Here is a 22412-nt window from a genome sequence, read left to right on the forward strand (position 1 = left end):
TTCTTGAATCGATTTTTCTTGACAATCTTCATAAGGCTGTGGTTCTCTCGGTTGGTTTTGCATCTTTCCCCATGATTGTGTAGCCTAGTGACCCAAACTGAGAGACCATTTTGAAGGCTCAGGAAACATTTGCAGGTGTTTTGAGTTGATTAGCTGATTGGCATGTCACCATATGTTTGTTGAGATAGTGAATTGGTGGGTTTTTGTTAAATGTGAGCCAATGTCTTCACAATTAAAAGAACCAAAGACTTAAACTACTTCAGTCTGTGTGCATTGAATTTATATAATAAAAGAGTTTCACAATTTGAGTTGAATTACTGAAATAAATTAACTTTTCCACAACATACTAATTTATTGAGATGCACCTGTATAGCTGGGATCTCAAAGACCCCCAACAGTTCATCCAAAATATTTTTGCTAATACTCAATTATTAATTATAATCACACACTTGTGTATTTTATATTATTGATTAATATGTGAATCTGTTGAACAGACTATGCATGCATGATTTGGCAGAGATTAAAAACTTTGCTCCACGATGTTTTGTTAGAGAAACCAAGGTGGAGAAACCAAGTCTGACCACTAGATATCGCTAATGTGCACGATGTCAAAAACTTCAAGTAATTAACAATTTCATGAAAGCCTAAAACGGTTCAGAAAGCCTCGGTTTCCCATCACTAGTACTCACCCCTCATACCATCCAAGATGATCTTTCTTTCTTCAGTTGAAAAGAAATTTCAGAAGGAAAATAAATTTTTGAGGAAAATATCCCAGGATTTTTGGCCGTAGAGTGGACTTCAGCAGTTACCAAACGGATAAAGGTCCAAATTGCAGTTTCAGTGCAGCTTCCAAGGGCTCTACACGATCCCGGTCGAGGAATAAGGGTTTTATCTAGTTAAACCATTGGTCATTTTCTTAAAAACAATAACCATTTATATACTTTTTAACCACAAATATTCATCTTGCTCTAGCTCTGCTTGCACATGCACGTCTTCACGTATTATGTAATGTAATCGCGTTGGAAAGGTCAAGTGCGGTTAGCTCTTCCTCTGTGTACTCCGGTTCAGAAAGGTAGGGTAGGGCAAAAAACTCTGATCTGAACATCTGAACATCTGATTTTCTCCTCCAACTTCAAAATATACCGACATTGTCATTTTACCTTTTCATATTCCTCAACTGGGATCGTGTAGCTGCACTGAAACTGCAATTTGGACCTTCAGCCCATTGTTTCCCACTGAAGTCCATTATGCAGAGAAAAATGCTGGAACGTTTTCCTCAAAAAAAAACTAATTTCTTTGCGACTGAAGATAGAAAAGCATGAACATCTCAGATGACATGGTGATGAGTAATTTATCAGTAAATATTTATTCTGAAAGTGAACTAATCCTTTAACATCTGTTTCAGTGTTTACTAGCATGGCCCCATTTGCCAATGCTAGTAGATGCCATAGCTAGACCATAAGATCTAAAATTGGTATTACTGTCAAGGCATTGTACTCCACTGACCTGCAGCAGGAGGTGATATTTAAGAATTCTTTGCACTGGTTTCAGCAGGTAAGTCTCTAGAGGCAATGAGTGACACAGAGTGGCCTGCCTTTCGTGGAAGAAGCGCACCAGGCTCTCGTTCTTCATGCAGTCCCGCAGGACTGTTACTGAGCTGGATGGAAACAGGGAGGAAGACATTTAAGCAGGGTGGTCTACCGGGAGACTTATCAGTTTGTCAGCTTTGCCTGACAGCACTTCATCTTATCCTGTGGTAATGCATTCAGCTGATGGCCATGTAAATCTACAAATGTACTAACCACTCTACTCACATCTACAGTAAATGCTAAATACAATTCAAAAGTATTTATGTTTTTGTGTAACCTCCAGTTTCTTCCAATTTCAAACTAAAGTGTATTTTGTTCTTGCTGTAACTCAGTGTTTCACTACCATTTGATGCATGTATAAGTACAACCATGTAAAATATGTATAATACTAATTATTTTAATAACTGCAAAGTTATTGTATTAATAAGCAACAACTAAATCTCTAAAGGTGGATCAGAATCACCTCTAGCAGCACATCTGCTGCTACTGTACCAGAAGCCCATTGAATACTAAGAGAGGAGCTGAAAAGTATTTCCAATAAGTCATTACCCAAGCATTTTTGCCTCTGATATACATCAAATTTTTCTACTAGACATATCTAACACAGACTAATTGAAACCACATGACATTCATCAAAAATATCTTACATGACTATACATAACTGTGATTGACGTACATCACATGATTCTAATTATATTGTCCACAAAAATGCAACATTGTATCACTATGCAAGTTTTCAGGGATATATGCGGGGCAATTAATATTTTTTACTTTCAGCAGATCAAAATATTATATATAAATCTAAAAAAATGCATAATTAATCTAGGATAAATTCAGTGTTCATTTGTAAGAACAGTTCAAAAATGACTGAAAGATTCTGGGGCCAGAAAGATTTCTAGAGTGTTTATGAAAGAACTCTCTAATGCTCAACAAAGTTGCATTTATATAATAAAAACAGTATTATAATAATAATTATTATTATTATGCAATAATATTCTGAAATATTATTGCATATTATTTGAATGTATTTCAAAATGTCATTTATTGATTATTCATTTATAATTCATTAATTTTCAGCATCATTAAAAAAAATTCAGAAATACATAGTAAAAGTCTTTATTGTCATTTTTGTTAAACCTTAATACATAATAATAAAAATAAAAATAATAATTATAAAGTATTGATTTATTTTACACACACACATTTTTTAAATACATCATATCAAAATTAGAAATATTCTTCACTTACTTGGGGTAATTCATGCAGTATATGGTATAAATGTCAAAAGCTTCACTCTAAAACCAAAAAAAACAACATCATAAATTATTGTTACAGTGATTCCAAAGATTCCCAATTGATTTCATTCTATTCTCAATACATTTCATTCTATTAACAAAAGCACACCACTAACTATGGACATCAAAAAATATACAACGAGTTCATGGGTATGAATCCAGACAAAAATTATATCAGTCAATTTAAAAATGGCACAATCTAGAGTGGCATTCACTTGGCAGTATGTGTGAGATTTTTCCATTTAATGTCTGTGTACCAAAAACAGAAGCAGTACCAGAACAAACCAATCAAGTGAACCCCATCATCTGCTCTGGCAATGGCCAGTACACCCAGATCTGACCAGATATGGGCAGCTCAGCAGATGCAGAGTAACAATCACTGAACTACATCTGTACGAGCATGTAAACACATCTAATATGTGCTCTATTTGGAGCCTGATATCAAGTCTAGAGGCACTGCTTGATGGTGTTGCAGAGATTATGGGGAAAAAAACTTGACTGTGAGACTCTGCAACATTAGAAATGGTTAAATTGAGCTAAACCCTCAAAATAACCCCCCCGGTAATGGCTTAATCAAATGTACTCTCTGCTTCCTAGACCAGTGCTAACTGATCCTAACAGTGGCTGTTTCAGCAGGAGGTAAACACTGGGTCTTGAGACACAGCCTCAAGCGATTTAAAGGTATAGTCTGATTTTCTTTGCAGAAAGAGCCATGAGCACATTTAACCTCTCTAGCACTCCAAACAATGATGTTCTTGTCTGGTTCCCATCCCAGCCTAGTCTGCTCATTGTTGTGTCATTGTGGTGTGGAGACAAGAACGCTAAAAGTGTCTGCAAATGCACTTAGCTGACGTGTGCATGTGTTTAAAATTTAACGCTGTTTGCTGATGTGTTTAGATTTAGATTTAGAGAGTCCATCTGTTTTTGCTGGCCAAAACATACCTGTGTGCTTCCGCCATTCTGCTAAGTGAGGGCCCCAACATTACAAATGAACAAAACTGGATTTTCCTTAGACAACACTCCTAGAATGTCGTGCATTAAAACCCAATCTCCTTGTCTTGAGATATGTGTATTGTGTGGAAGGAACAGGATGTATATTTTACATAGTCATGTGCTTACCCTCTCCACAAAGCACTCTGCTATGGCAGCCGCATGTGGACTACGTTCCAGATCTTCCAAAAGCTCACTGTAAATAAAATTTAAAAAATTACAATTATTATATACAGTATATATATATATATATATATATATATATATATATATATATATATATATATATATATATATATATATCGAGCCAATATACACTCCATATATACACTCTTGACAGGAATGGGCTCCAATTCCAGCCTGCGTTTTCCAAATAGCATTTATTTCTTTTTTATCATTTAGAACAAACCGTTGCTTAAATGCACACAGATGGGAAACATCTCATTTTGGCTCGATTTCCTCCAAACATACCCCAATATCCACACAGTCAAAAATGAAAACCTTTCTACACAGTATTTCTGCATTTGGGGAAAAGGCACTTCAGGTAGTAAATAAATGAAAAACATAAATGTTTAATTATATATGTATAATTTATATGTTTAATTATATCGACTAGTTACCGTGTCTTTAAGGCAATAAATGAAGCTTGGCTTGGTTTAGTGAAAAAATCTCTATTGTAACTCAAACATGAGATGGAATCAAAACGATTTCCCCTCAGTGTTATGGAGCTGATATGATCTCTTGTTGGCCGGTGGGACTTTTTCAACCGAGTGTGAGTTTTGAATGAAAGCTATATGACAGCTCGACCAGGTATGCCATATTTCATTCAGTCCATTAGCAAAACTACAGTCATTCCCAAGAGCCCCCCAAACCGCCAGGCTGGTCAGTCTCGAGAGAACCTTTCCTTCCATATCGTTGAAAGAAAACAACATAACGTTGGACTTCCCTTCATCTGGCTGAGGGGAAAAGTTCGGAAGGAAACCGCAGCACTCCAGCCTTCATCATCCTCTCTCCCCCTCTGAAGACAAAATTAATTTAGTGGCTGACCTTTGTGGTAGGGGGCCCCCACTGTATAACAACATAATTTTGTAATTTAGAACTGTAAAACAATAAAGATCTTACTGTTGATTCAAAGCCACAAGTATCAAGTATTCTTGTCCGAACCGTAGTAAATAAGTTGGATTCAATTAGATCTTGGCAAATCTTGTGAGGTTTTGGCCCCTTCACTCAAATCCCAGCAAAGTGTTGGCAGACCAATAGTTTGAGACTTGAAATATGTGTGCTACATTCATGCTAAATACTTTCCTAGGTTATTCTTTGCCAGATACAATACACACAAATACATTTTTAAGAGCGTGTGATATTATTTGAGTTAAAATGAGATATTTAATACATTAAGAGATCAGAATTGGGGTATTTGACCGTGTCAGAATTGGATTTCAAACCATGTTGCAAAACCATACAACAGACTACAATAAATACCAGGCAAAAAAAAAGAAGTCTCACTTGTTCATTTTCAGGAGTTATAACCAGAAACAGGGAGTTAACCTGCGGGAGGCCCTAATGGTAAAAAACGCAATTCCCTTTGTCCCATTCAGTCTTCACTTCACCCTTCCCGTTTTTTGGACTCAACTCATAAGTTGTCGTCTTGTCTCGATTCATACTGTCCTCCTCATCTCATCCCTTTCTTTTGTCCTACTCCTCCCACCAGTCATCCATTTACACGGTGTGTATAACAAACAGAAGTTCACTGCATTACGGTTCCTTTCATCTAGCTCCTATTTCCCACAGCAGTCAAGCTTCTATTTTTGCTGGAGACACAGTATCCTATGATGGGGAAAATTCACTCAGTCATTCTTCTTTTTTACGTAATTTACAAATCCTCAAGACAAATCTAGACCCATCATTTCTCTCAAATAAGATCAAAGCAGACAGTGACCAGACACGAGGATAGTGAGATGTGTGCTTTAGGGAAAACCAGATTTGTCTTTATTAAGAAACTAATACTCCTTACTCTCAGCGTTAAGGTGTATTAGATCAAAGCATGGTATGGTGACAGACCGAGACCCCATAAGAGCACATAAAAGAGTCTATAAATCTCACTTAATGGAGGAAATCTGTTAAATGTGTCTCTCAATGGTTCTGTCTGAAATGGTACACTTGATGTGTATTTGCTACATGAGACTATGGGGTGTCCCATTTTTATTAATCTTTTATGACCCATTATGCATGGCTTTAAAAAAAAAAGGTCTATCCTAAAGAGTCACTGATGGCACTAGTGTGCAATGTGGCTGGTCCTTAAATTTTAACACCCATTAAAGGCCACTGGAATGGGTGCGATTACAAGTGCTGAAATAAACCTATAGAACAATATGAACTGATGAGAAGGTTTTAAAGGAACCTTTGCAAGACACAAGAATGAGTCAGTAGTGGAATGTTTTATAGAGGAGATTCCCAAGCCAGCAAAAACAGCCAGTTCTGTTGAAGTCACTGCACAAGACAAATGCAGCGTGCCAGTGAAAAGCACAATTTACAATGCTTCACTATAACTGGACAGATGTCAGTGGGAACAAAATAAGTCCTGTCTGCTGTCCCAGGATGCATGGCTCGCTTTGCTGCACACTCACTTTCTGACAGGTCTTGTGTTGTTCGTTCACCACAGGGGCTGGAGCACTACAGTATCTCACAGCCCGGCTGCTTTGGCTAAGGGGAAAATGACATCTGTATGTGTCCTAAAGCTCTGACCGGTGCCAACAAAGTAGACTCAACAGAATCAAGTCTGCATACAGGGGCTACATTCCACAGCGATGAGCAGAAGACTTTTAAGAGTAAGAACTGACTAAGAGAGAGCTTTTGTGTCTTTAAAATTTAAGAAAGGGAGGAAAAAACAAGGCCAGTCATTCATTTTATAGTCTTAACAACTAGAGAGCTGATTAAAAGTGGTTGTTCACTCACAAATGAAAATTCTGTCATCATTTACTCACCATCATTGCCGTTCCAAACCCACATGCTGTTATTCTTTCTCCAAACACAATCAGAGAAATATTGAATAATTTCCAACTCCCTGTTTTCCATAAACACAAAGCTTTGTGGGATGAACAGACCAAATTTCAGCCATCATTCATTATCATATGATTTGAGAGCTGTGTGCTGAGTTAAATAAATGATTTGATTTCAGAGTGACTTAAATTTCAGTCTATTAATCATGTAAACATAGCATGTGGCTTCAGATGAATTGGGATATATATACACTACTGTTCGAATGTGTGGAATTTTTTATACAAAGGAATGAATACTTTAATTCAACAAGGAAACATTAATTATTGATAAAAGTCGCTGTAAAGATATTTCCAATGTTTCAAAATATTTATATTTTCAAATAAATATTTTTTGGGGGATTTCTTTTTTTTATACAAAGGAGTGAATACTTTAATTCAACAAGGACACATTCATTTGATCAAAGTGATATTAAAAGATATTTGCATGCTACAAAAGATTTATGTTTTAAAAAAATGCTGTTTCAAACTTCTTTTGAACTTTCTACTCATTAAATAATACAAAAAAACAACTACAACAATAAAAAACTTTGTATCACGGTTCCCAAAATATTAAGCAACAAAACTGTTCAACATTCATAATAATAATAAATGTATTTCAAGCAGCAAATCAGCCTATCAGAATGGTTTCTGGAGGATCATGTGAAGCTGAAGACTGGAGTTATGATTGCTGAAAATTCAGCTTTACCATCACAGAATAAAATATTTTAAAATATAATCGAATAGAAAACAGAATTGCAGCCTTGGTGAGTATACGGCACTTTAAACATACAACAACAACAACAACAAAAAGAACAGAAAAAAAAAACCATTTAGAGACAAATAATTAATAAAAAAAAAAAAAAAAATGAGTGAACTAACCCTTTTAGAGTGGCTTTCTTAAAAACTAATAATTCATTCTGCTCACTACATACCAATATAATCTCAAGCAGAGGCCCAAAGCAGCTGCGATGGGAAGACAAGTCCTGCCATTTTATTATAGGAAGTTTTAATTAATAAGGTCATGAGGACACTCAAGAGTTTTTAAGATTTTCTGTTTTCAACACAGCCAAGATAATTTCCCACAAGAGCTGGCAGTAAGGCACCATGTTCAATTTTGACACTGCCTAATGTCATTAGGGGGACGATGTGAAGTGGAATTGAAAAAAAAAAGAGACTTATGTAAAAACAGGATGTCTGACTGGCAAGTAGCAGTAACCCACCAAACTGAAAACCTCTGGGCTAACCCATGCATACGAGTCTGAAATAAACACAGAGTGTCATTTGCAATAAACAGTGTAAAACAGACACATAACAAGACTAACTAAATGGTTCGGTGGACCATGCATGAACTCGCAGTGTAATAAACCATATGCTGCATGTCTTTTAAAAACAGCTTAAGTTATGAAGAAAGCTGAGTAAACGTCTCCTGAAGAGCATTCCAGATCAACTTCAGCAGTCCAGGGAAAGTCTGCTGGAGTACATAAGAAATGGCGTACACTCGCTTTTGGCAGACATCTGCACATTGTCCCTCATGGTGGGACAGACCAGAACCCAGGCCAGTCATTGTGTTTAAGACAAATTCAGCAGACACCACTACCACCCAGACGGACATATCGACCACCAGAGTCTTTAAAGAAAGAAGACACCCACCTGTTAAACTCATAGATGTCCTCGATGTTGCAGAAGAGGGTGCTGACCTCTTCGGGTTTGAGAGGCAAGTCGCCACAGTCAATAATGCAGCCAAGATAGTCCTGAGAGAGATAGAAAGTGAGAAAGATTGAGTGTGGATGATTTCACAGAAATCATACTAGGCATTTTTACACTTTAATTTGTTTTGCTTTGTCAGTGATTCAGAAAATTCCCGTGAGACCTGTGAAATTGGTGATTTCCTTTACATTTTCCCATAGTAAACATTGTTGATATGTGACTATATACAGTATGTGACTGTGTCGGACCATGACTATAAATGGGTCCGACACAGAAGACAAGACTCTCAGCCCCGAATGATCGGTCTCGACACCAAGAATCACTGTAATGTAATTACCATGAACGCCATACTTGAGCCCCTCAATGATCTTCAGTGTAAACATACAAAGCGGTGCAGGAAAGCAAAGCATGCAACTAATACGGTGGTTTAAAGGAGCCCCTCTAACAATATTTATCTTTTCTCTCTCTGCTCTTTCACCTCTGACCTTGAAAAAAGTCAAAAGCTGGTCTCATGAGAAAACAGTCCCATCATCATGCCACGTAAAATTGGCTGGTTTTGGGATACCTGCTGAGGAACAAAGAAGCTGGTTTTCATCTTCACTCCATGTAATACCTAATAAAAGAAGTGTTCTTATCGTAATGCTGCTTTGTACACTGAGGTTACGGGGAAACGGCTCTAATTTTGCCATTCCAACAGCACCACCTGCTGCCAGAGAGTGGATTTACAGAGTTTTACATTTTCATTCAGGCTGTGTGCAGCATTTTTCTGGCTATAAAAACGTGGCCATAAAAAAATCGCTATCATTTACACTAAAACAGTCTTAGGGTAGTGAGTGGTTTTCCCAAAACTATAGTCATAATAATGCTCCCGTTAAGAAGACACATTCTTGCCTTAATGAGAAAAATGCATTTTGCATTAAATTAGAATGTTAATCACATTTTACAATCTATTTTGTGTTCAACAGTGACCAAAAACCAAAATAGTGCTGAGGCAAATGGTTTCAGGAGTGGTCTGGTTGCTGGTTGTTGGGCTGGCAGTGTTAAACAGCGCTTTCTCTCAACTGTATCAGTCCGTTTATCAGTGCTTAATAAGCAAGCCCTGGGACCAACATAGACAAACAAATTCCACCAGACTGCAAAGGACTAAAGTACGGCAAAGTGAAAAGAATGGCAGTTAAAATCTCCCGAGAGAAACTACGGACACTGGAGCCAACAAAAGAAGGCCACCAGGCAAAACAAACAAACAAAAAAGATTCAAACTGAACTGCTACAATAAATGGGTACAAATAAACAAACTTTATGAGTCCTGTAAGACAGTGGTCTGGCTTTGTAAAGGGTTCTCTTTGTCACCCTCCAGCCTTCCCTGTGCCTCTGCATTCCTGGACCAGAAAACTTGGGGTCGGTTTTCCTTTTCGTTTTTTTTTTTTCCAGAGCCACAAGGCATCTGGGAAGGCTGTATTTTGCTATAGTCACTTACATAAATGAACTAGAGTCCTGCACCCACTAGTAAATAAAAATATAATCAATTATATTTGATTTATGGTTTGACTGTGGATAAATTCTTGTTAAAACTACAATGTAATTCAGTCAGGAGCACTGAGTGATTTACTTTCATTTTCATACGTTAAGGACACTGACAGCAGAGCTAGTAAATTAGGCGCAGTCACTTTAAGAGACAATGAAACAATGAATCCATTATAATGATACACATCCGATTTCTTTCCAACTCTTTACTTTCACTTAAGACACAACCACAGACTTTTCGAAAAAACTTTCCAAGACGGGTATTTTGACATATTTAGTATGAATTTGTCGGTACAAAAGCAAGAAGACTTTGAGAAGCATCTCTGCGTGCGCCCTGAACACCGCGGTGCTGAATCGGGCTCTTTCGCTTTTCACTCTTTTTTTCTGTTTGTTTAAACTGCGATTTGTATTTGTTCGTTCAGGTGCAGGAGGACGCAAACGTCCTGAAGGAGAGCTCGGTTCAGAGTTGCTGTATGTGAGACGCGGCTCTCTCGTGCGCACCGAACACAGCGCGCGAGTAACCAACTCAGTTGAGCTTTCCCGCATCGCGTGGCTGAAGCCAACTTGATGTGTTGAATGCTAGGAGCACGTTATAAAACGTATTTTTAAAATACACATTTCTGTTTTAATAAATGCTCATAGTAAATCATAGCATATTGCATAAAACATAAGGTAGGTACAAAAATAATCAGTGATACATTTGCGACCTCAAAAACATTTGGGTCGCAATGTCATTTCAAAAGGTCGCATATGCAACCATTTTGGTCGCAGTGTAGTTCCCTGAAACTGGAGTGCTAGATAAAGAGATGAGTGATGACCCAGCTACTCAGAGAAGAGTGGAAATCCAGGAGGTGAGGGGAAATCTGAGGATTACATTGTGAGTTATGAAATGAGAGTGTGCGAAACATGCAGGACCAGCCAAAGACAAAGGAACCATAAGTTATGTGCACACTTTCTTAGCAGATGCCGTCTGACTGAAATGACTAACTAGAGCATACATGAAGTGTATTAGGACAGCCAGTCTGGCAAAAAGAAAAACATAAATGTTCATATATGATATATATACCAGAATGAGAGAAAACACTAAGAAAAAAAAGAAAAGAAAAGAAAAGAAAAAGATAGACAGATAAATAGAGAGTGCGAGAGAAAGAGAGAGAGAGAGAGAGAGAGAGAGAGAGAGAGAGAGTAACAGAAGTTAAACACACTCTCAGAGTCTTTGTAAAAACTAGGTCAGTTCGGAGTTTGGAACAGGAGTCGGTTCTTCTCTTTTGTAAGCAGCCCCTGCCCCAGAATGGGGGCTACAGCCAAGCCCCCCTTATCCCCAGATTTCCTGTCCTATTTGGCTGAAATGCAGCTGAAACAAAAAGGGGTAATCTCTCAGTTTTGCTCCCCTAAATGCTCCCCACATCAGCACATACACACACACACACCACACCTGAATGTCACCAGACAAGACTAATAATAACCCACACAAACAAACACCAGGCAAAAAAGTCCCACACAGCAAAGCCATGCACTGTGAGCTCACGCTCATCTTATTTCCAGCTAGCTTGACATCATTCTTTGTTATGCTTTCTATCAAAACCAGACGGCTCTTACTAATAGAAGCTGAGTCCGGCTCGGTATGACTCCAATCAGACATCATATACACATATCCCAGAGTCAGCACTATGTCCCCAAATCATCCACCACTCAGCCTCCATTTTGAGACCACAGATTGATAAAACAGCAGCATGATCCACGTCCTTCAACAACCAATTTATGGCTATTTGATCTGAAGGAATCTTTTCATAAAGCAGCATAAGCTTGCATGACTTCTCTTTTTTGCATGCCTTCTCTTTTTATTGGCTTATGAAAAGCTCAACTTCAAATAAACCATCGGCAATAGGGAAAAGGTGTAACATTTCAGGCTTTCCCCAACCTCCAGCCTATGTACCCATGAGCCTCTGCCATCAATCAGTCACGTATACAAAGGATAACACGCACATACTTTACAGTACATACACGCACACCTGTTGATGGCTCATACTGGCAATATTCCCATGAGTTCAAAGTCTCTTCACAATGACCCTGTCACTCATGAGAGACCACTCTCACTCCTCTCTCCAGGTTCACAAACATATATCAACATAACATAATCTAATAAAAAATTATTCATATAATATTTACTTTATATTAAGTTGACATATATTTAGGCATATCTTTTTTTTTTGGACTAAATAATATAGTAAGATGCATAAACATTTAAAAGAGAATTATTTTTTTATGAATTTTATAAGTAATACAATATTTTTTTATTAAAGGTGCCATGTGCAAAAATTGAGGTAAAAATATCCAAAAAATTACCTACACGAAGGTAAGGTAGGAAGGATGACTGAAGCCCTTGGCAAGAGACCACCACCCGCTACAGGGAAACAACCGCGCTCGGAATCACAAATCAAATCCGATAAGAAAAGGAGCCGAACCAGAGTAAACATCGGCACTGCTTTCAATCGCTGGAGACCAGGCACGTGCACACATAGACATGAAAGGGGGCTTGAGCACCTGCCCTTTTTATTCCTGGAGAGAAAGTGCCCTTTTTTCTGCGATGTTTTTTTTTTATTTTTGAAAAATAATATATATTTCTGTTTGCACACAGCTTCCCTGTCAAACAAATATATTTATTGAAATATAGTATATAAATATCAGGTCAGGAGTTCTGAAGTGCTCCCTCTCCCTCCATTGCTTCCGCTAAAGAAAATAGTCCGCTCCATCTCTACGGTTAGAATCCTGTGAGGCCATAGCAACGCTCTGTTTTTCATGGCAACAGTCTGTTATACTCCGCACAGTTCTACATTGGAATTCAACAAAGCCATGTAATAAAATAAGTTAATAAAATAAGCATATATTACCACCAGTGTTGGGGAGTAACTAGTTACATGTAACGGCGTTACGTAATTTAATTACAAAATTATTGTAACTGTAATTAGTTACAGTTACTAAGAAAAAATTAGTAATTAAATTACAGTTACTTATGGAATTTTTAACGATTACAAAGGGGATTACATTTGAATATTTACACGCATCTACATACAGATTTAACTGATTTCTTTCCCAAATTGCACTGACTATTCTGAGACATACCGCGCTAATAATTTCCGGGATGCGGAAACACAGTCTGGTTCGTAGAATCCAGTCATAAAAACGGAATGCCTAACGCGGACGGAATATCCCACATTTTGGATGACTAAATCAAAAGTAGGTCAGTACACTTGAATCAAAACATGACATGGACTAGTGTCTGTGAATATTAAGCCCCAAAAATGCAATATATGACTTCCACATTCTGCGTGTCTGTGGAAATCAGGCGCGGACTGGACACCGGGAGAACCGGGACAATTCCCGGTGACCTGGCAGCCGATTTTGCCCCACTATTTAATATCATTATTGTATAATTGCCTGCCGAATGTACTAAAGCGATCATTTGCGAATCCGCCAGTTGAGAATTAAATCTCTAATAAATCATGAATTGTTAGTCATGACTCGCGCGCTCTCCGCGCCTCCGCCAAACGGTTTGGATCAGACTCAGAGTAATCAATGCGAGAAAGAGAGAGAGAGAGAGACTATGGAAGCGTACAGCTGGAGCAGAGAAGCAGAACTCCTGTTCAGGGTTTCAGGTCAGTTTCATCTGTAAAGATGCTTTTTTTTTGTCTTTGTTTTTTTATTTATTTAATCAAGCAGCAGCACGTTGCTCATCAGTCATCACTCAAAATACTATATAAGGGACATAATTATTATCTGTTGTAATGTTACAGTAGTAATTTAGCTGAAAAAATTCAGATTTTTTTTTATAGGTTTAGGGGGAGCTACGACAGACAACAACACAACCCTTACGAAAATTAACATTTTAATATTTAACTATAAATCCAGAGAAAATGGTTACTATTGTTTAACTGTGATAACCATAAATGTAAAATTATTTTACAAATGTATTTATTTAAAAATAAATACAAATCCATTTGCAAAAAAAAAAAAAAAAAAATTACTCAAGGTTATTTTACTTTTATATAGGCTAATAAAAGCATGGTTAATTTTTGTAAGGGAAAAATATGGATTATATATAGGATTTTTCTATAAAGATATTGTAGTATTGTAGAGTATTGTATTGTAAAGTATAGTTTTGTTCAATCTTGAGTATATTAAAGTCAAGAGAGAGATGGATAAAAGGGCAAAATAAAGAAACTGAAGAGAAAAATGGAAGTGAAGGTGCAGTTCAGGAGAGAACTTTTAATTATTTTGCATGTCCCCAAATTAAAGATTTAAAATAGATAAAAAATAGTTTTGTCCATGAATTTGTTTGTATGAGTTTGAATTTTCCAGTCTGATTTTTTTTCCCAGTCCGCCCCTCCTGTAAATTAATGGCAAAGACATGGTTTCATTTACTACACATAGGCCTACTGAAGCTTGCAGTGTTTTCAACCTCTGCTGTCTCAATATAGGAGTACATGAGCAGTAAACATAATTTCTAGAACTGCTCTGTGTCACTTCATGTGCATTTTACTTATTTTGAGAAAACTATCATCATATACAAAGAGACAGCAGTTTAAAAAAAACACCAATGTTTAGGATTTTATTACACAGAATACGTCACATGCTTATTAGATAACTGTATTTAAGTTGATGTATATGCTTTTATTTATTATTCTTTAATTTTCACAAATTTACAAAAGTAATCAAAAAGTACTCAAAAGTAATTAGTTACATTACTTTAATAAAGTAATTGAAAAAGTTACACTACTATTACATTTTAAACAGGGTAACTTGTAATCTGTAACCTATTACATTTCCAAAGTAACCTTCCCAACACTGATTACCACCATGTGATATGCTTTAGTTATTTTGTTTATCCTATTTACCTGCATTTCCCTGTCAATTGGATGCAAATGTGTGCATTTTAACTAGTTGATGCCTAATTTGCATACAGAACGTCCCCAGTTATTGACTTACATCAAGAGTCTTTCCCCCTGAAATTTAGAAATCTAAATTGGTGAATTTAGAAGAAATCTACAGATGCAAACAGACGGAGGATACACTCTAAAAAATGTATTAAATCTGAGTAACTGCATCTGGTACATCAATAAATAAAACTGAGTAAAAATAAGTTAACATTAAACTTTAAAAATAACAATATTTATAAATTAACTATTTAAGTAATTTAACTTTTTTTATTTCCTCAAAACCTTTATAAAATAGTATTCCATACCACCACAAATACATACATGACATTGGCTTTTATTGAATTTTTACTCAATTATTTTGGTAAGTTTAATTTTAACGTGTTATGTATTCTGATAACACCAAAATAATTAAAACGATGTAGTGCCTTGTGCAAAAATAAACAAATTATTAGTAAAACACGCCCCTCTGTTTGATGCAGTTATATTTAGGTAATTCTAAATATGAAGAGTTCAGATGAAAAAGTGCCATCTGAAATTTCCTTCAATAATGATCATTTTTATCAAGCTTGTATGTTTATGTTCACTTATTTCACATTACTGGCAATGAAAATTACCTATTAATTGTCATTTAAGTTAAATTACTGAACTTAAATACGAGCTTGAAAAAAAAAGCTCATAAGAAAATTTCATATGGCACTTAGAGGCTTTTGCATCTGAACTCTTCATATATACTTGAAACTAGTAGCATAGAAAATGTTTTCAAAACATGCACATTGTGGAATGGTTTCCTTTGCTGCTCTATAAACCTAGTGAATACTAATACTTTTTTGTTTAAAAAAAAAAAAAAAACCTAATTATGAGAAGTGCCTCTTATTTCACTTGAGCCCCTGCCCCTCAAAATGTCTGTGCACGTCCCTGCTGGAGACAACTGATGGACCTGAAAGAAATGAGGTTCGACACCGAACTTGCAACATTTCTTTTGGATTGGGAAGTTAGATGCTGTTAGTATTTCGCTAGAAGTTTGTTTTATATGTTTGTGTATTTTTTTTCGGGAAGTTATAACATAGAAATGTATCGAAGGCTGTTCGATAAACGTGCTAATGTTAGCGATGGCTAACCGTAGCTGCGTTTGATAATTAGCTAGCTATAACTTACCCATTTTTTTATATCATAACTAACCTGCTCCGTCTAGTCTGTTGGTCTCCGTGTCCTCTTTGCTTCGTGGTTTTTCTGTACGTGAGAAAATTGATGTGTGGCGTGAAAGCGTGTGAAAAGAGTCAATTGCGTGTGTCTCACGGTGAATGCTTGAGAGTTGGCAGCTCTGGTTACGTTGGTTGGCGCTAGCTTGGTCAACATCAGCTGTCTGATGTTGACCAATGATGTTGACAGAATGCTGTCTGTCAAATTAATTTAATTCAAATAATGTGTATATACAACTCAAAATGTAATATGAACAAAACGAATATGAACATATTCACTGGTAAAGGTGAAGGGGAGTAGCTTGAAGATGTCATGTTTCAAAATCACTTGACATCATCCAACGATCCTCTGGAGGCAAAACGTCCTCTTAGGCTTCGGCTATGGCTGTAGGGTTGTTGTGAAGGTAGGGGCGGAGCATAGAGACTATGCCGTTTCTCGTTTGTTACTCTAGAGTAGACCAATTCACTTTATTGAGGCATACTGCCCCCATCTGGTATGGAATGTGGAGTATGACTTGATTTTTTTGCCAGACATGACAGATGGCACCTTTAACATGTCAACACTAACAAAATACACTAGCATTTAAGTGTATGATTAAGGGTTGGTAAGATTTTTAAAATATTTTTTAAACTTTTGTTTAGCAAGGCTGAATTGATTTGATCAAAAAATACAGGAAACAGTAATATTGCAAAATATTATTACAATTTAAAATAACTTTTTTTGCATTTATGAATTTCAACATTTCCTAATGCATTATTAAAATCAAGAGTTGTGTTTATTAACATTAGTTAATTCACTGTGAACTAACATGAACTAACAATGAACAAATGTATTTTTATTAACAAATGTTAACAAAGACTAATAAATACTGTAATAAATGTATTGTTCATTGTTTGTCTTAGTTAATACAGTAAATTAACTAGTGTCAACAAATTACACCTTATTGTTAGTGTTAGAAAAAAATTAAACTAACCCCTAACAAGGACAAGTTTGTTGAAACAAAATACAAATAAGCAGTAACTAGTACCAATGTTGTGACAAAATCATTGCCCATGTGAACAGGGCATAACCCCGGCCGGAGGTCACAGCCGAGGTCTGATCTTTCAAACAACTTGTGCATGGAAATATGATGAATGTGTTGAAAAGCATCCACAAAGAGTCTCTTATATTTACAGTACACTCTGATTTGTGTGTGCAATGTTGAGCAACAGCCTCCTTATTGTCCTGGATCAGCGCTGCGCATGCGAAAAGCAGCGCAGAGATGCGTTTGAAGTGACGGTCTGAATTTATTGCTGCTTTCATCGAGTGCCATGACCTCCTTTGCTCCACCTGAATGTGTGATGAAATGCACAACAGAATCTCACAATGATCACATTTTAAATCGCCGCTGGCAAGGGGAAAGAGCTCGGCTTTCTCTGCTGTCTGTTATATGGATTATATACAGGGTGGGCGGCAGGTGAAGCGATATGACAGTTGAAATGCTGATCTAGATGAACTTCCATGACTGAGCAATCCTAGAACTCTAAAGAATGAACCACCATCTGGGTGGGTCTGGACCAGCAAAAAAATAATAGTATTCAATCCACAGTCATTCCAAGTGTTTTCCTATTTGAGTTTAACATTCATATATATATATATATATATATATATAAAAGACATTTCAACTGCGGTTCTTGCCCATGTGAACTTCACACCAGCATGCTAGGGTGTGATTGTGATTGGTTCCCATTGGTTGCTACATGGTTAATAAAGTGTTCCGAGTGGTTCTAGGTCATTTTTAGGTGCTTGCTAGGTTATTTTGTGGTTATGGTTAGGTTATGGCATTGCCAGCTGTTCACTGTGGTGTTTTGGGTGGTTTCCAGGCTATTGCTAAGTGTTTGCAAGGTTGTTTTGGCTTGTTCCTAGGGTGTCGCTACAGTAGCTGCTCGATTGGATGTTTCGGGTGGTTTCTAGGTTGTTGCCAGACTGTTCTGGCTGGCTTCTAAGGTGTTGCTAGCTGTTCACTGTAGTGTTTTTGGTTGTTTGATAATAATTTTTTTAATTAATACAATAATTTATACTTTTGATGGTTTCTAGGCTGTTGCTAGGTGCTCGCTAGGTTGTTCTGGCTAGCCTCTAAGGTGTTACTAACTGTTCTTTGAGTTGTTTTGGATGATTTTAGGGATGCACCACAATTTCAAAAATTGTAGGTTTTTGGCCAAAAGAGAATTCTATGAATGTAATTTCCATTCATATACCACTCATGCTCACCAGAAAAGCAACATCCACTCAAATAACGTGCTGACAGGAAAATTCTTGTTCATGTTTGCAACAGCACTACTGTGCTGTAGCATGCTGTTGTACAGCTATAGTGGGCAACGTTGGTAAAATGATGCTATGCTCTGCTCACATGCTCTGATAAAAAAAAAAATTTTTTTTAGGACTATTCATTATTTTGATAATTAGTAACAGTTATATCTGATTCTGTTTCATTAAACTGAATTAAATAATATATATTGATATTTAACATTAATATATATTTTCTGTCCAATTTTATTGTTACTTTCAATAAAAGTTATGTTTTTGGCTTGCTTTTTTCAGTATTATTAAAATTATTAACTTAAATTAAAAAGTCTTACAAAATTAATTTCTATTATTTAATAAAATAATAAATAATATCAATTTAGACTAGTTGCTTGGGGCTTGCTACACTGTTGCTACAGTACTTGTTCACGCGAGTGTTTTGGGTGGTTTCTAGCCTGTTGCTAGGTTATTCTGGGTCGTTTCTATGGTATCGCTATCTGTTTTTTTGGTGGTTACTAGGCTGTTGCTAGCTGCTTGTTAAGTTGTTGCTACGATGTTGCAACAATAGCTGTTTGCAGTCGTGTTTTGGGTTGGGGGGTTTCTAGGCTGTTCCTAGGTTTTTGTAATAAAAGTCTAGGGTCCAAATAACCATTATAATTTCATTGCATGGACAAAAAAACATTTTTCAAATGTATCTGATTTTGTGTTTCACAGAATAAATAAATACATATATGTTTTAGAACAATATTAGGATGAGTTTTGGGGTAAACTAGACCAAGGTTACAATCATTAAAAAGAAAAAACATTACTTTAACATTGTTTCTGTGTTAAAGTACGAAACATCATAGGAACAGAGATCAGCATGTGTCTGGTCCTTACCTCCACAATGCTCTTGAGGTCCCTCACGTAGGCCTGCTCAGTCTCCACTATCTCCAGAGCCACCCTCTCCAGACGAGTGAGTTTGGGCTGCGGTGCTGTGGAGGCAGGGAGGGGACTGGCTCCTGTCAGCAGGGAGAGAGGGGTGAGGTCCAGGCTGATGTCGGAGCCATTATGCTGCGGCCCGAGGTAGGCCGGCACGGCTCCGTAGGGGAGCGATGAGGAAGAAGAGGAAGAGTGCCCATCCTGCAGTGAGACAGACGAGGCAGAGGAGCTGAGACTGGCTCCACGGTCACTGTCAGAGCACACCGTGTTAACAGAGGTGCAGCTACCACGGGACGCGCCCCCTGAGGAGGCCATGCGGCTCACAATCCCACTCAGCGAGGACACAGAGGAGGGGCGCTTGGCAGCTGCAGCAGAGAGAAACAGAAAAAATGTAGTGTGAAGATACTGGTAATCACTGCATAATACAGCATTTTTGGTTACTGAATAAAAAAAAGGTTTAAGACGGTAAGACAATATTATGAAAAGCAAAATCACAAATGAAACATCTTTCATATAAATTGTTCCTATTAAGACGAGAGCAAATAGTGACTTTGGATTAAATCATCTTTCTGAAGACCACAGTACGCATGCATTCCAGAATACATTACAACGGTGTCTCAAAACTGTGCTCGGCATACCAAAGTCTGCATGCAAAAATTAAATAATTTAAAACTTACTATAAATTTCTAATTTTCAATAAAACATTTTAATTTCTCACTAAATACCTCACTTTGTTTTTTTTTTTTTTTTTTTATAATCATTCTCTGATTTTGTGCGTTGTGTTGTCTTGTCAAGTCAAGTCGAGCTTTATTGTCATTCCACTACATGTGTGGACATACACTGGAACGAAATGCCGTGCCTCACAGGACCACGGTGTTACATAAATACTGTGACGGGAGGAGCACAAGACAGACACAGTGGGAGTGGCGTCAGGCCTCGGAGAGGCTTTTATTAACAGAAAATCAAATAAAACAGGGGATAAAGGTGGCCAAAGGGGAAGAGTGTCCAAAATAAACAGGGAATCTGGTGTCCTCGTCGTGCTGCGGGGTTCGTGTGGGTCGGGCAGTGTTCATGGAGGAAGAGTCCAGGTAAGGGGCGGAGTCCGGCGGCCACACACGCTCCCCTCTTCAGTCCGGGGCGCGAGGGGCGGCGGTTTCCTCTAGCGGCCGCATCACTCTCGTTGGCGATTTAGGACGGGGTGCCGGTGACAATCAGGGAGGAGGCAGCTGACTCGTCACAATACAGACATATAACAGTGAAGCAAAACAGTATAAACCTATACACAACTAACCTACTGACAGATTTTGACTATAAATATGCTATATATAAAAATGTTTACATATACATAAACTAAAAAATACAAACTATACAAATTAGGGCTGTAGCTATCGAATATTTTAGTAATCGAGTATTCTACCAAAAATTCCACTGATTAATCGAGTAATCGGATAAAATTTGTTTTTGCTTAATTAAAGTGCAATATTAATTATGCAAGAGAAAATAAGACTCCTGGGTCTCTTAAAATGAACAAAGTTTCCTTTTTTAGAATTTTTAATTTTTAATTTTTTAAATGCATAGAATGCAATGCATACATCAAAAATAAACATTTAATTATTACCCATTGTTTCTCTGTCTGTACTTGTACTGTGAACAATGACAATAAAGTTGACAGATGAATTAAGTGCATTTAAGTGCCATTCAGTTGGGGTTTTAAACAAAGCATTTTCTGAGATGCACATTAAACATTAATTTATCTTTTAATTATTGAACATTAACTTAACTTTTTGGTAAACAAAGGGGACTTACTATTAAAAATAAAACATGGAAGAAATGTTGTGTGATTAAACTTTAAAAAAAAAATAATAATGTTTGATTTTTTTTTTTAGTAGTAGGACAACAGTAATACAGGACTTTTATTTTGACGGGTTGGCGTACCTTTACAGTTCTGTGTATGTGATGTGACGCTAGTTTTACTCAAATCAAACGGTCAAATGATCATGAAGTGACTGTCAGAGCAGTTCTGGAGATGTTGTTAATGTGTTCACGTCTTTATTTAGTGAGATAGCAGACGCTGAAATCACCGCGAGCGTCACGCGCGCTTCAGTGTGTTAATAAAGGAAGTCGCGCTTCTGCTCCATTCATTAACACAGACACGCAGAACATGCAGGATTCATATTTAAATAGACTGTTCCGGCTTAATATTTACAGATATTAGTCCATATCGTGATTTGAAGTAAGTGCAATGACCTATTTTTGATTAATCCATTCAAAATTTGGCAAATTCCGCACCATTCTGCGTTAAACTGTAAATTCAGTTTTTATGACTGGATTCCGCAATTCCCTCCGCGTTTTCTGCATCACGGTAAATCGTAGGGCTCTAGTTGTGGTATTTCAGCTCTATCTTGCAGTGGACACACGCCACGACGTTCTCTTTACGTTTGCCCGCGCCCTCAAATCAAAACAGAGCTGACTCCTTGCAGTATGCGATTTCAGATGCAGCGCTTGTGTCTCTTTCCGCTTTGTGGGTTACGTAAACGCGTTGTGTCACATAAAAAAAATCATTGCGAAAGAACCTGACGTGAGATTTAAAATAAATTAAAAGAGGCTTCGAGGCAGAGGAATTTGCCTCGATCATTTTTTGTAATTGAGTTACTCGAGGAATCGTTTCAGCCCTAATACAAATGCTTTACATAAATACTGTACCTATACACAATTAAACTACTGACAGATTTTGACTTTAAATATACTATATATAAATTTTTCCTATACATAAACTAAAAAAATACAACTATAAAATGCTTCACACAAACATTGTACCAACAAACAGCTATACTGACAGAATTGAAGAGCGTGAAGAGCAGCGGGCTGAGCACACAGCCTTGTGGGGCACCTGTGCTCAGTGTGATAGTGCTCGAGGTGTTGTGGCCG

General features: G+C 37.1%; 1 protein-coding gene across 1 annotated transcript in view; it reads right to left on the minus strand.

Moving 5' to 3' along the window:
• LOC132123095 (pleckstrin homology domain-containing family G member 2-like) overlaps positions 1 to 22412 on the minus strand; it is a 57312-nt gene that overhangs the window by 2939 nt on the left and 31961 nt on the right. The window contains exons 3-7 of the mRNA XM_059533634.1: positions 19443 to 19849; positions 8563 to 8663; positions 4004 to 4070; positions 2838 to 2884; positions 1507 to 1657 (exon numbers count right to left, since the gene is read on the minus strand). Coding sequence (XP_059389617.1) covers positions 1507 to 1657; positions 2838 to 2884; positions 4004 to 4070; positions 8563 to 8663; positions 19443 to 19849 — 773 coding nt within the window. The remainder of the gene's footprint in view (positions 1 to 1506; positions 1658 to 2837; positions 2885 to 4003; positions 4071 to 8562; positions 8664 to 19442; positions 19850 to 22412) is intronic.

Source organism: Carassius carassius, chromosome 41 (assembly GCF_963082965.1).
Source record: "Carassius carassius chromosome 41, fCarCar2.1, whole genome shotgun sequence".
Classification (NCBI taxonomy): domain Eukaryota; kingdom Metazoa; phylum Chordata; class Actinopteri; order Cypriniformes; family Cyprinidae; genus Carassius; species Carassius carassius.